The sequence below is a fragment of the Malurus melanocephalus genome, unplaced genomic scaffold, assembly GCF_030028575.1.
Source record: "Malurus melanocephalus ecotype Western Australia unplaced genomic scaffold, MMel_1.1 scaffold_18, whole genome shotgun sequence".
Lineage (NCBI taxonomy): Eukaryota > Metazoa > Chordata > Aves > Passeriformes > Maluridae > Malurus > Malurus melanocephalus.
In genome coordinates, this window is record NW_026623250.1 from 877,160 (window position 1) to 890,555 (window position 13,396).

The window sequence follows — 13,396 nt, forward strand, 5'->3', positions numbered from 1 at the left end:
TAGATCTTAGCTAAAATCATTCAGTGAAATTAAATCTTTAAGAGAACACCTCTCCAGGAAAAAAAAAATTAAATGCCTTCATATTTCAACTTTGCCTTAATTAGGTATACTTATTTAAATTTTTATTATTCAGCCTAATACACACATGTGCTAWATTCCCTGAATCCAGTTTGTTTAAGAAAGGGCTATTTGAACATCTGAAGAATTAATCATTAAATAGCATTCTTTACATTCTTCTACTATTAAAATGCTCCTACACAGCAGAAGAGAAGTGTCAAAAAACTTGAATTCATACTATGCCTTGTGAAAAAAGGAATAGGGTGTAAGCAGACGCCTTTTTTTTTTTAGGCACATGAATGGAACAGACTGCATTCTTCCTTCTTTCCAGCATGTCAACACACAGTGTAGTTAATACCTGAGCATGATGGATAGATACAGAAAACAGTATTTTCCAGGATTTAGTTAGGGGAATTGGAGATTACAYTCCTAGTCAGACATTACATCTTCATCTCAAGAGCAATTCAAAGGGGTACTCTCATGGTTCTACGGCTGTATATAGAGACATACTTCAGCTAACTAGCTYATGATGATCTGCACTATATATAACAATTTCCTTGTATTTAAATTCCCTCCATGTTTAATTGAATGTTACTGCTTGAATATTCAGATTTCATGTCTTTCAGAGATAACAGGCTTTGTCAATACAATTTAACTGCTACTATTTAACAATTCACTGAATTTTTGTTCTCTTGAACAAATCTTTCAAAAAGGACTTTCACATGCTGACTTACCCTAAAGCATTGCAATGACATAATTATTCATTATAAACTTAATTTTAACTACTCTCTTAGAAGCAGGTTCAGTCAGAGTTTTTATCATTCTGGTGGATTGTCACTCTGGGGTACACAACTCATATACCATAGTCCTGTATACCCAATCTCCTGACTGAAATACAGCACAAGAAGTTTTTATAAAGTGTAGCAGGTAGTATGCCAAACCTTAGAGCTCGGAGAAGGCCTTCAGGCTTTTGCTGGAAACGTGACTTGAGATAGTTTTCAAAGACCTCTAAGTAGCATTTGCTCCCCAAAGAAAATCTAGTCTGCGCACATTAAGAACCAAAAACTTCTTTGTAAAAAAATGATACTTACCTCACTCAAATCCTTTTCTTCATTTGCTGATTCACTAAAAGAAGAAACAAAATGTAACTACTCTGAAGTGCCAGAGGAGCTTCGAAATAATATTTAAAACCTACTATTTCTTAAATAAAAAAATTGATAGCCACCTGAAATTTTAGTCAGCTTACTACTTTATATCATCCTCACATTTATCTTAGAAGTATCAATTAATATTAATTTCTATCATTTGACTATCATAGTCTTTTCTAATTAGAAATATTTTAAAAGAAATACTTAAAAATAAATATTCTTTAAAAAGAGAAGACTTTCATGCAATGGAGAAATCCTAACTGTATCTTGAGCTATTCAAGCAAAACACTGATGTATATAGTTAAAACCACCAAAGCTCAGTTGAGATGATTCTYTCTGATCTCATTTATCAAACAATTATTAGCATTTCCTTGCAACTAGTTTATACTTTGGAAGATGCATTTTACTGATAATTAATCTTAATAAGATTTTAATTTGTTGTGCAGCTGCAGGTTGGTAAATTAAAGAATCTATTTGAATGTATTAAGTCTAACACATCCACGATTAATTATCACAAACTAATAACAAGGGCCCTTGAACCTCTTTAGTCCACAGCTTAAACATAGAAGTTATGTAAGAAATATTACAAAAGTAATAAAAAAGTAAGAAATATTAAAAAAGTACCAAAAGTTAAGGCTTTTAAGAGTGCTCTAGGCAATCAATAAGTAATCAAGATCATCAAAGAAACTCTGGACRTGTTGCAATCAATGTCATTAATTTAATAAAGTGCTGCACCCGTCAGGGCAACTACTGGGCAATGAATGGACTAAGAGCAGCCCTGCAAGGAGAAGCTGGGGGTGCTGGTGGATGAAAYGCTGCACACGAGTTGACCATGACACTCACAGCCCAGAGAGCCAAATGTGTCCTGGGCTGCATCCAGAGCAGCGTGGGCAGCAGGGCCAGGGAGGGGATTGTGCCCCTCTGCTCTGCTGAGACCCCACCTGCACCCAGGTCTGAGGTCCCTGCACAGAAAAGACAGAAACCTGATGGAGCGACTCCATAGGACAGCCATGAAGATGATCACCTGTCCAATGAGGAAAGGCAGGATTGTTCAACCTGGAGAAGATGAAAAGACTCCAGGGACACCCTACTGCAGCCTTTCCATACTTAAAGTGGTCTACAAGAAAGATGGGGACAGATTTTTTAGCAGGGCCTGTTACGAAAGGACATAATAATTATTTTACATTAGAGGTTAATGTTTTATAAAGATTAAATAAAGGTTTTAAATCAGAAGAGGGCAAATTCAAACTAGATATAAGGAGTGTGTTTTTTATGATGCGTGTTGTGAGACACTGGAGCAGGTTGCCCAAAGAGGTGGCAGATACAGCACTCCTGGAAATATTCAAGGCCAAGTTGGATGGGCCTCTGTGCAACTGGAACTGAAGATGTCCCTGCTCATTGCAGGGGGGCTGAATATGATACATTTTAATGGTTCCTTCCAAACCAAGCAAATTCTTGGAGTTAACATATTTTCATGKAATTTTCTCACCTTAATACTTAACTGTGGTGAAAATCAGAATTTATCAAGTATTAAAAAGCAACAGAGAAGAAAACCAACCTTATCCAAGCATACAGATCTATGCTTCACCTGATTTTTAGTGTGTTCTTCAGATTTGGAAAAAAAAATCTTTTTGAGTATAAGCAGGATTGGAGGGTTAGGAAAAGCAATTAGGATGTTCACAGCACAGAATGTCTTCTGCATGAAGGAAAYTTAAGTAACTTTAAAAGTTTAGGCTAGGAAAGTGATGGTCTAAAAAATGACTGTGGTGAAGAGAGGTATAAAAGGGACTGACCGCTCACTGTTCCAGAATAAGAGCTAGAATTTATGAAGTTCCACTAGTTCATCCAGGTTCAGAAAAAAAAAAGGAAGATACTTCATCCTGTAGTGGACAGGAGGGTGTGAATGGGAACAATATTATGAGAGACTTAATATATACTTTGAGGAGAGCTCTATTAAGGGTTATTAAATAGATGAATCACATCAAACTYTGACAGGCCTCTGAGGAGAAAGTTGATGGAGGATGGGAGACTATTCAAATAAACATTACGTTTGCCCTGCTTTTATTTTTTACTGAACATCCACTGATGGCCAGYGGTGGTGACAGCTTAATGAGTTAGAAAAATATCTGGTCTGATCCCACACTGGTGCTCTTAATTTTTTAATTAAATTAAATGGTAACATGAGCTACCATTTCTTAATTTTTTTAATATTTCTTAAGTAATGAGTTAATGCCTAAAACAGTACACATGATGATAATTGGTTTCAACATATTGATCTACTATTGAAAGTAGATCTGCTCTGGAACCTGGAAATCACRTATTAACCTTTTGACAGCAGGAACTGAGCTTAGATGTGGATCATCCTTCAGGAGATCATGACTGCTTTTACTTTTCCCCTTCATGCTCTGTCAAAGAAAAAGAAAAAAAGGTATTAAACATTTCAGTGTTTAAACGGCTACAATTGAAAAAGGATTATGGTAAGAAAAATGTAAATTGATTCTTGTTAGCTTTAGCTGATCCAGTAACAGTATTTTTAAGAGCAGAAGAACCCAGAAACTGCTCCAGAAAGAGAAGCATCAAACCAACTCCATGGATGTATTTTTGCAATAGCAATGCACTTAGTTTTAAAAGAGTGAGAAAAGAAACTGTTTAGTCATGACAATCATTACACATCATAAAGATGGCAGGTCTAGCACATACACACTTGAGTGAATGAAGAGATAAGAACTTGACTTTTCAATTTTGGCACATGACCACTTAGAGAACCACCAYGTACAAAACAGTACTTATTGACTGGAAAAGCACTAATTAGATCCCTCAGGAAAAAAAATTAATAAACTGCAATATATCAACCTAGAACACATCATTCAGGATTCATCTACTGACACAAGGAGTCAAATAAATCTAACAACACATCTGGTCTTCAGACAGAAGGACTGCAGTAAGAAAGCATTCCACACGTTAATCTAAAAAAAAAGTATACTTAAATTTCAGAGAGAAATCAGACTGAAAATCTCTGCTACAAAAACAGTCTGTACTGTGACCTGAATATCTCCACTGCAAATGAAATGCATAATGCTTTCAGGAAGACAGTAGATGTGTGGACAAAATCTTGCTAAGTTAAAAGCAACTGAATTTTTTTGTCGTGTAGAAAATAAAGACTAACACATTTAGCAACATGAAAAAAAAATTCCTTCCTTAAGGAAGGGGGTGGGGCCACTGGAGTGGTAGTGGGGCTGTCCAAGCAAGTASAGGCAGTAAGAAGTTTGCACACTGAAAGCTCCAGTTTAACCACTAATCAACAACCAGTGGAGGCCCTGCAGCCAGATCCCTGACTGCACCAACAGCCTTCATGGCCTTGAAGGGTTTTACCCATGGCTTCTCCACCCTTCTTAAACAAGCAACACMTACAGCATCTAGCAAACGAAAAAAGCTTCTAGGATTTAAGTTTGTAGTGTCAACGGATCTCATTAATAACTTCAACCTTCCATTTTTCTTACAAAAAAYAGAGAATGAAAGTTAGTGCTGATGTTCATGTACTTCAACTTGATCAGGATTAAGATAACGTCCAACATTGACACTGACGTAGACCAATTATAAAAAAGCAATGAGATTTCAAAAAAAATAGTTTTGTTGCAAAGAATGAAMTTGTCATAAAGAATTGATGTAGTTATTCATTGAGCTTCAGCTAGTCCAGATTTTAGTCAGGACAAATAGGCAGATGAGATTTTGAGGCTGAGTTGARTGACAGCATGAAAACACTGAAACTAGGCTAATCATGAAAGAGGCATTCTATTCAGATAAATTTAAATTGAAAAGCAAGTGTTTGGCAAGAAAAGGAAGTCCAAGCAACTGAGTTAAATGCAGTATTTCAAGTCAGATATACAGCAAGAGCAAAATGGCAGATGAGCATATTATGGTAAATAAGTAAGCTCTGTCTGACTGGTAAGTTGAAAAGAAGAAAGTAAAGTAGTTAAAACTGCTGCTGTAATAAATATCTATTATCGTTCTGACTGACATAATCTCACTATAATATTGTCCATCATTATTCACTGTTTTCCTTTTCTATTTTAACGAACTTCTAAGCATTGACAACCCTTTTTTCACTTATATGGTACAGGATGCAGGACCATGTCTGATTACTAACTGAAGCAGGAAGGTACTGTAAAAGCCTAGGGGTCTAGTGAAACAATTCGGTCAGCAGTAGAAAGGAGATCAACAATTTATTAAAGACGTTTTAAAACTAMACTTATTTAAGTTGCAAAATCAAAGATTACGTGTGCAACCCTAGTTCTGTGAATGTGAACACTTCACTATAGTGCACTATTAAATTACAATAACGGACTGTTTTCCCCACAACAGCCACACTGCATTTTGCACACAGATGAATGGATATACATAAGAAAATGGAACTAAACATGGCAATATGTAAGATGATCTTCAGAAATCAAGTATTTTACCACATAACAGCACTCTCAAAACTAAGGAGCTGAAAAAGAATAAAGTACCTATCACTTCTATGACTTTTGAACAGCAGATATAGACCTATACTATGAAACTTTATGTTCATGGAAATGTCAAAATTCCATGCAGTAACTGAAGGCACCTTCAAAGTCAAGGAAGTCAAAAACCTGTTTTTCCAAACTGCTAAAACAGCAGAATTCTAAACACTAAAGCAATTTCTAGTATTATTGTTCAAAATACAAACATAAGAAGACTAAGCACTTTAAAGCTTTTCACAAATATGCAGAAAAGGTATTAGTTGAAAAGAGAATAAGGATAATGTGGTACAGTACCTGACTAACTCTACTGACTTCTTCCTCTTCTTCTTCAGCTTCTTCCCCAAAGGAAAGCAGGTTGAAGTTTCTTTAAGAGGAAAAAGAAAATTTCTAGTAGAACTTTAAATACTGTCTTAATAACATTCCATTAACTTTAAACACATTACATTCCTACTGTACATGATTTTTAAAAACCTTTTTGTCCTGCTGAATGTACCTMTTCCAAACAACTACAGCATTTTGTTTGCAAAGTCACAAATATTTATAAAAAGTATATTGTATTGTATTCCTGAGACAAAACAAGAATAGCAAAGCATCAGTGAAGGCACAATTCAAGAAATTCCATCTTGACTTTCAATCTTCTGAATGTTGACAGTCATATTGCATTTTTTTTCTCAACAGAAGCATTCAAGTAAAACACAAAATTTTTAAGATATGATGGCTTTGAAAGGTATCAAATGTGCACACAGAATAGAATTAAAAGAAATTATGCTCTATAATGTCTTTTTCAAGAGTTAATTGTTTATGTTGGAACCAGTCAGTTACAACATGTTCTATTTTTGTGCAACAGAACTGACAGCATGCACACTTCAGARTCCCTATGACTTTTCACTGCACATTTGTGACTATGAGTTTTCATCCACTGAAACGAAAATTTCCCATGTCAAAATGCTTCTTCTTGCTAAGTACTTCAGTGGGGGAGAAATGCTATCTGATAAAAAAAAAAAATCACAAACTATGGAACTATTATCTAGTTACTCCTACTAGTAGGTTTTAACTGCAGTGTTATCTCAGTCAGTTGATTGGCCATTGTGGCATATGGAGAAGATAAAAGAGCTTTTATTATTTTCAGCAAACTATCACCATGCATGAAATAGTTACAGTTCAGCAGATGCACAGTAAACATTTCAGTCAAAGAAGCTAGACTTGCATGATCCAACCCGGAAACAAGGAAATGCTTCAAAGGCAGAAACAGAAATAAAGAAATTGCCAAGCTACAAATTAAAGGTGAAAGAAAATTAACCACCACTTATGTTGCATATATTTACTTTGTGCCTTTTACTTTGGACTTTTTAGTTTCTTCTTCTGGTTTATCCTTCTTCAGTTTCCTATTTGGTCTTGGGACAATGTCATCAAAAGGATTAAACAAAACCTGTTAAAAAATGCAGTATTTTAGACACATCTTTAGTAAATATTTTGTTTTAATTAAGTGATTCAATATTTTAAAACAATATGCAAAAGGATAAGCCAAATCTTATGAACACTATGCACAAAAGAATTCTAAAAGGTCACATTTCAAACCAGAACATACTCACCTCAGTACTTCTTATTTTGTGCGGACTGAGAGGTCTCTCTTCCTTGTCAACTTCTACTTCAGCCAGGCGCAACATGTTATATATTGTATCCCCTGTAACCTGGAAAATTTACAAAAACAAGTTTGAGAGTCCCTGACTGTCATTTGTGTTATTTATTCTGCAAAATACAAGGCAATTATTACATAAAAAAAAATTTGAAAGCACAATTTGTATAGAAAATAGTATAAGCACTTAAGACTTCTAAAATACCACAAGCACAATGTACAAAAGTTTGGGGTATTAAATTCAATTACAAAGTTGAAGAAATACAGTTTTGAGAAGGTATGCAAAAGAAGATGCTGAAGTCTTACTGTGAGCTATGAAACAGGAGAACAAAAACACTGAAATAAAAAATTGGTTTATTTTCTTTCAAGAAAATCATGAGACTGATAAGTTCATCTTATGTTTTTAATTTTCCTGGTCCTTCTTGGTAATTAGAATCCACAAACAGAATTTTCTAATATGTCATTAGTATTAGATGAACTGATTAATAAGACAGCCATAATACCACTAACAAGATTATTTAAAGGCAGAACAACATGAAAATACAATTTAGAAGAAAAACAACAGTGAAACAGACAATAACTGGAACATTTCTACCACATACAAGAAACAAAGAGAAAAGAGAAAGCCTAGAAAACATTGAAATAAATTTCAAACCCACATTGCAGCAAGCAACACTAAATTGGCCTACAGAGAAACTTGTAGTAGCTTCTCTCAGACCTAAACTGGGACTCTAGATCACGTAACAGACCTTTCCAAAGATTGTGTGTTTGTTGTTAAGTTCATCTGCACGACCCAATGTAAAGAAAAATTGACTTCCATTATCATGGGGCCCAGCATTTGCCATAGCAACAAGTCCTCTTCGATTAAATCGCAGTCGTGAGTGGAATTCATCCTGGTAAAAACAGGGAAGAAAAGAGAACAATTTCAGTATATAACTATTTTTTCACTCCTTTAGCTTAGGTGTAATAAACGTTAGGAGTGATATTATTTACATCAACATGTACACGCAGAAAACTATGCTGCCAATTTTCTTTTGGATTCAGACAGTAATAAATCCCAAGTTCTGAAACTCAATGCCAGAATTATATTTATTATATTTAAAAGCTTCTACTTTGAGGCAGAAAAAAAATATTTTTAGTTGGTATCTCTAATTCCTAATGCCTATAATGATGCAAACAAGTGAACAATCTTCAAATACCATAAACACAAAATGAACAAAACCAAACAAGAAATTAGAAACTAGAAYATCAATAACAGACACATCTAAGTCATCTTGTCGATTTTATCTTTTCCCAGTCTTTGCCTAAAAATCAATTAATATTTTTATTTACATTTGTTATGCCCCCAACATTAAGAAAATCAAAAGCATTTTTAAAAGTATCTGCATTCCATATATTTCTTGTAAACACATTCTTGACAATCACTGTGTTTACATAAAAAATTTTTATCAATCCTAATTCATGCAAAGTAACTGAAAGCACAGTAACAGCTTGTAATAGTAAAATCATGCAAAAATCCACAGGAAGAACATTTTATGGACCTAGGAAGACAAAACAGGACTCCTTTCAAAGCAAGGAGAAAGTGATGAATACCAYTGTAATTTCACGGCACTAAATACTGCAATACTGAGACACCATCAATTTGAAGCAGCAATGCCACTGCAATAGGTAGATATTGTTTTGTTTTCTGTTCAGGTACCATTGCCTCCCACAAACTTCAGGTTCGTGCTACATGAGTAAGTCTAGCAACAAAAAGATGCAAGGCCCAGAAACAGGCTGTGCAGACTCACTCACGAGTTAAAGGTGGCTGCCCTACCTGAAATGAAACTGTCAGGCAGAACAGAACACAGCTGCTGAACTTGTGTAGCTTCACTCAGGATCTGAGCCTCCAGGTTTATCATTTACCACAGTAGCTAKATTCAAAAACTCTCACTTAAGAAGGGTATATTGAAACATACTAAAGCAGCACATGAAGGCAACTACTGCACATGCATGCATTTCACGTAAGGTTTTTCACAACCTAACACAATAGGAAGAAAAAAGGATGAGTCTAACAAAAAATTAATACATAAGATATACAGATACRCACCTTGAAAGGAGCTCCATAGATTGACTCTCCTCCTGATCCTGTACCAGTGGGATCACCCCCTTGCACTATAAAGCCAGGTACTACTCTGTGAAATATTGTGTTATTGTAATACTCTAAAAAAAAAAAGGGAAAAAATATATTAAATACATTTAATCCATGCAAGTGGTCTGAAACTCAAACTTTCACATAGATCATGCAAAGATGTCCAGAGACTGAAGCTCCAGAAAGCAAGTACTTCAACTAGATTCTGCTGCTGCCACTGGGTTCTCTTCTGTTCTTCACAGTCTTATGAAAAGAACCCTGTGGTCTCATATGTTTCTTCTGCAAAAAAAAGCCTGCCCATCACTAACAAGAAGATCTTGATAAACTGCTGTCTTTTCAGCTTTTATGTTTTGTTACTGGAATGATAACATCAAATACACCAATTTAAAAGGAGAACTAGAACTACTCTGCTCTGTCCTGGACAACATCTCACACACAACATTAGCCACATCCACATACCAGATAATTTGCACTTTCACTTGGCAGTGCGGAACACCTTTCACCACATATGCTRTACCTACACCAGTATTTTTGCAGAATGAAATATATAGTACATTTTGCTCCCTAAATTATCCTCTTGTATCCATCAATCTGATAAAGGTTATAAAATCATAATAAAACAAAATAAATGAAAACATAACTTTACCTGAGCTATACTCTTCATTGATAATAATAATAAAAAGTCTGCAGCACGCTGCAAGACAAAGTAGGGTCTGCAAATGTTGCAGCATAACCAGATGCAGTCATGGATGGTGACACCAGAATACTCATGAAAAATACCCAAATGTATTATACAAAGCATGGAAGTAAATAGATACATAGAAGTAAATAGATACATAGAAGGATACATAGAAGTTAAGAAAAAAAATAACCTGAAAGGAAACAAAGCCCACTGATGATACATGAACGCTTATCACGGGCTAAGAAATGCATTTACCATTGAAGAAAATCTCAACATTACGTAAAAGAACAGAAAACAGACTGGATTCTGTGCTGGAGACACGAAGCCTAGAGTGCTATTTTTGTTTAGCAGATGAAGGCTAAAAGAACTCTTAACAATTCTAGAAATGCATAAATGGGAGAATAGTAGCAGTTAGAAAACATATAAAGTTGTGCTGGTTTTGCTTGGCACAGTTTTAGGAAGTGGGGGGGCTAAAAAGATGGTGCCTGTGAGAAGCTTCTGGAAGCTTCCACCATGTCCAGCAGAGCCAATTGCTGTTGGCTCTGAGGATGATGGACATGCCACTGACCAAACCTGGGCCAATTGGAGATGGTGGTTATGTCTCTGTGAAAACATATTTAAGAAGAACTCAAAACAAAGGTGGGGGCCACAGTAGTTTTTCCAGAGGAGGAGGAGGCTGAGAAATTTGTGAGGGATGCAGACACCAAGGTCAGTGCAGGAGGGGGAGGAGCTGCTCCAGGAGCCGGAGCTGGGATTCCTTTGCAGGCCGTGGTGATGACCAGGGTGGAGCAGGCTGTCCCCCTGCAGCCCATGGGGTCCACAGAGGGTACAGAGATCCACCCGCAGCCCGTGGAGGAGGGAGGTCCCCACGCCAGAGCGGGTGGATGTGGAGAAGGGGCTGTGTCCAGCAGGAGAGCCATGGAGAGAGAGGCCTTGCTCCCGAGATGGAACAGCCTGGCCTTGGGCCTGCACCCAGGGGACGAGGGACCCACAGTGCAGCAGTTTTGGGACGACTGTCTGCCCACGGGGGGATTCACGATGCAGCAGATGTGTGTGGACTGCTGCTCCTGAGAGTGGAACCGCGCTGGAGAGGTTCACAGAGAACTGTCTCCCTTGGGAGGGACCCCACGTCAACGCAAGGGAAGGATCCTCTCCCTCAGCAGCCGCAGATCGATCCGGTGATGAACTGAGCAACCCCACACCCTGAACTGACCGACCCCACACCTGAACTGACCAACCCCACACCCTGAACTGACCAACCCCACACCCTGAACTGACCAACCCCACACCCTGTTCACCACCCCCTGCTTTGCACTGTCGGTGGGAAGTGGGGAGAGAGTGGGGAGAAGATCGGTGTCTTTGAGGGTTTTATTTTATTTCTCATTCTCCTCCTCTGACTTTGTTAGTAATAAATTCACTTAATAATTTAAGTAGCGCCTGTTTTGTCTTTCAAGCATTTCCTCCCTGTTCCTTATTTCAACTCATGAACCCTTTTGTTGATTTTTTTTCCTTCACTCTTCTCTGCCCAGTGGTGGTGGGGGAGAGGGAATCAGCAGAGCTTGTGGGTGCCTGGCTTTCRGCCAGCATTCTAAAYCCCAACAAAAGGTATCAAGTGTTTCACAGATTTTTGTTACAGTTTTTCAGTCGGGAGTACTGCTTTCAGGAGCTTCCAGTACTTCAGTGGAAAGTTTTACTGAGCTTCCATCAAAAAAAAAAAAAAAAWACAGCAAATGAAACATTACAAGACTCATGGATTAAAAGAAAAAGTGYGAAAATTGTAATGCAGAAATGAGAATTTTGGAGACTATCCAATGTTGCATCCTCTCATTTCATACACACACTAAAGCTTTGTAGACATTTGCTATAAGCAAGGCTTCTCAAAACTCTGAAGATTGTTTCAGTAATAATATGTCATCTGTTTAAGAAAACCATACAAAATTTTTACCTTTTTTCCCCCACCGGTTTTATTGCTAGCCCTGAGAAACATTGTGTGAGTGTCAACTAATAATTTCTAAACAGAAACAAACTTATTGACTCACTGAAGTCAAAACATATCATCTCCTTTTACAAAATGGGCACAAAGGTCACATATGAATTGATTTTAAAAACTCCCATCCCATTTAGTCATTACCTTCCATACAAAGTTGAATGAAATTCCTGCATGCTTTCGGTGCTTCTTTTGACCATAATTCTATATCTATCTCTCCTGCTGTAGTTCTCAGCAAAACCTATAAACATATCGATAAATGAAGCATCAGTTTTACTGTAATTTAGTCACCGATCAAAGAATATCATTGTCTAAAAAACACATCCGAATTTGTTGTACTAGTAAGAGTGGCATACATTGAAGTGTGTCGGGTTGCTACTGTTAGACCTTTTCTAGCATTCCCAGAACTTGAGAAACAGCTTTGAATCGATATGTATTATAAAGCTGTATAACACAGCTGAATAACATAACATTAACATAACATGGCAGGTACTTGATAGCAATTTAGATGTTTTTTATCACTTCCATAACAAAACAAGGTGGGAAAAAATGCCATACATCTCCAAAGACATTTATCTCTCTTGCAATGAATACCATTACATTCAGTGAGAGTTCATAATAAAATTAAGGATCCAAGACACAATCGGGCATTGAAGAAATTAATTAAACGCTCCGAGGACTGCTCTGAGTTATGTCTACACACGGCATGCCTCGTGTTTTGTCTCTGGTAACTTCAGGGAAGTAACTTTAACCAAACCAATCCAGCACGGAAACAACTACCTTTCCACCCCCTAAACATCACCATCACCACCACCACCAACYAACAACACCAAGCACCACCACACAAGCTCGTGCTGCCCTCGCCTGTCCCCCCACAACCCTACGACATACAACTACTCCGGGATCTTCACCCCGGCAGCCTCACCTTCCCGTTGGTGGGCGGCTCCTGGATGTAGATGTTGCTCATGGCGGGGACAGCACCGGCGCAGATGGCGAACACTCGCCCGCGGCCCACGCTCTACCGCGCTTCGCCGCCAACACTTCCTACCGCCCCGAGCTGCCCGCCATCTTGGGCGCCTGTAGGCTGCCCAGAAAAGGGGGGATCAAGTGGCACAAGCCAGGAGCAAGGACGAAGGAATGAGTTCTCGGCCGGAGTCTCTGCGGGATTCACTGAGAAAGAACGTCTCTTGGGAAAGATCTGTGAACTTCTCCACACACTGGTAGTCTTTCCGCGGGGCTCCTCACCTAGGACT

General features: G+C 37.6%; 1 protein-coding gene across 1 annotated transcript in view; it reads right to left on the reverse strand.

The window, feature by feature from the left end:
* Positions 1 to 13,237, reverse strand: part of CWC27 (CWC27 spliceosome associated cyclophilin) — a 99,918-nt gene extending 86,681 nt beyond the window's left edge. The window contains exons 1-9 of the mRNA XM_057389633.1: positions 13,069 to 13,237; positions 12,288 to 12,384; positions 9,433 to 9,545; positions 8,093 to 8,236; positions 7,300 to 7,398; positions 7,033 to 7,136; positions 6,002 to 6,071; positions 3,531 to 3,610; positions 1,149 to 1,182 (exon numbers count right to left, since the gene is read on the reverse strand). Of these exons, the coding sequence (XP_057245616.1) occupies positions 1,149 to 1,182; positions 3,531 to 3,610; positions 6,002 to 6,071; positions 7,033 to 7,136; positions 7,300 to 7,398; positions 8,093 to 8,236; positions 9,433 to 9,545; positions 12,288 to 12,384; positions 13,069 to 13,110 (783 nt within the window). The 5' untranslated portion in view covers positions 13,111 to 13,237. The remainder of the gene's footprint in view (positions 1 to 1,148; positions 1,183 to 3,530; positions 3,611 to 6,001; positions 6,072 to 7,032; positions 7,137 to 7,299; positions 7,399 to 8,092; positions 8,237 to 9,432; positions 9,546 to 12,287; positions 12,385 to 13,068) is intronic.
* Between the last annotated feature and the right edge of the window lie 159 nt (positions 13,238 to 13,396).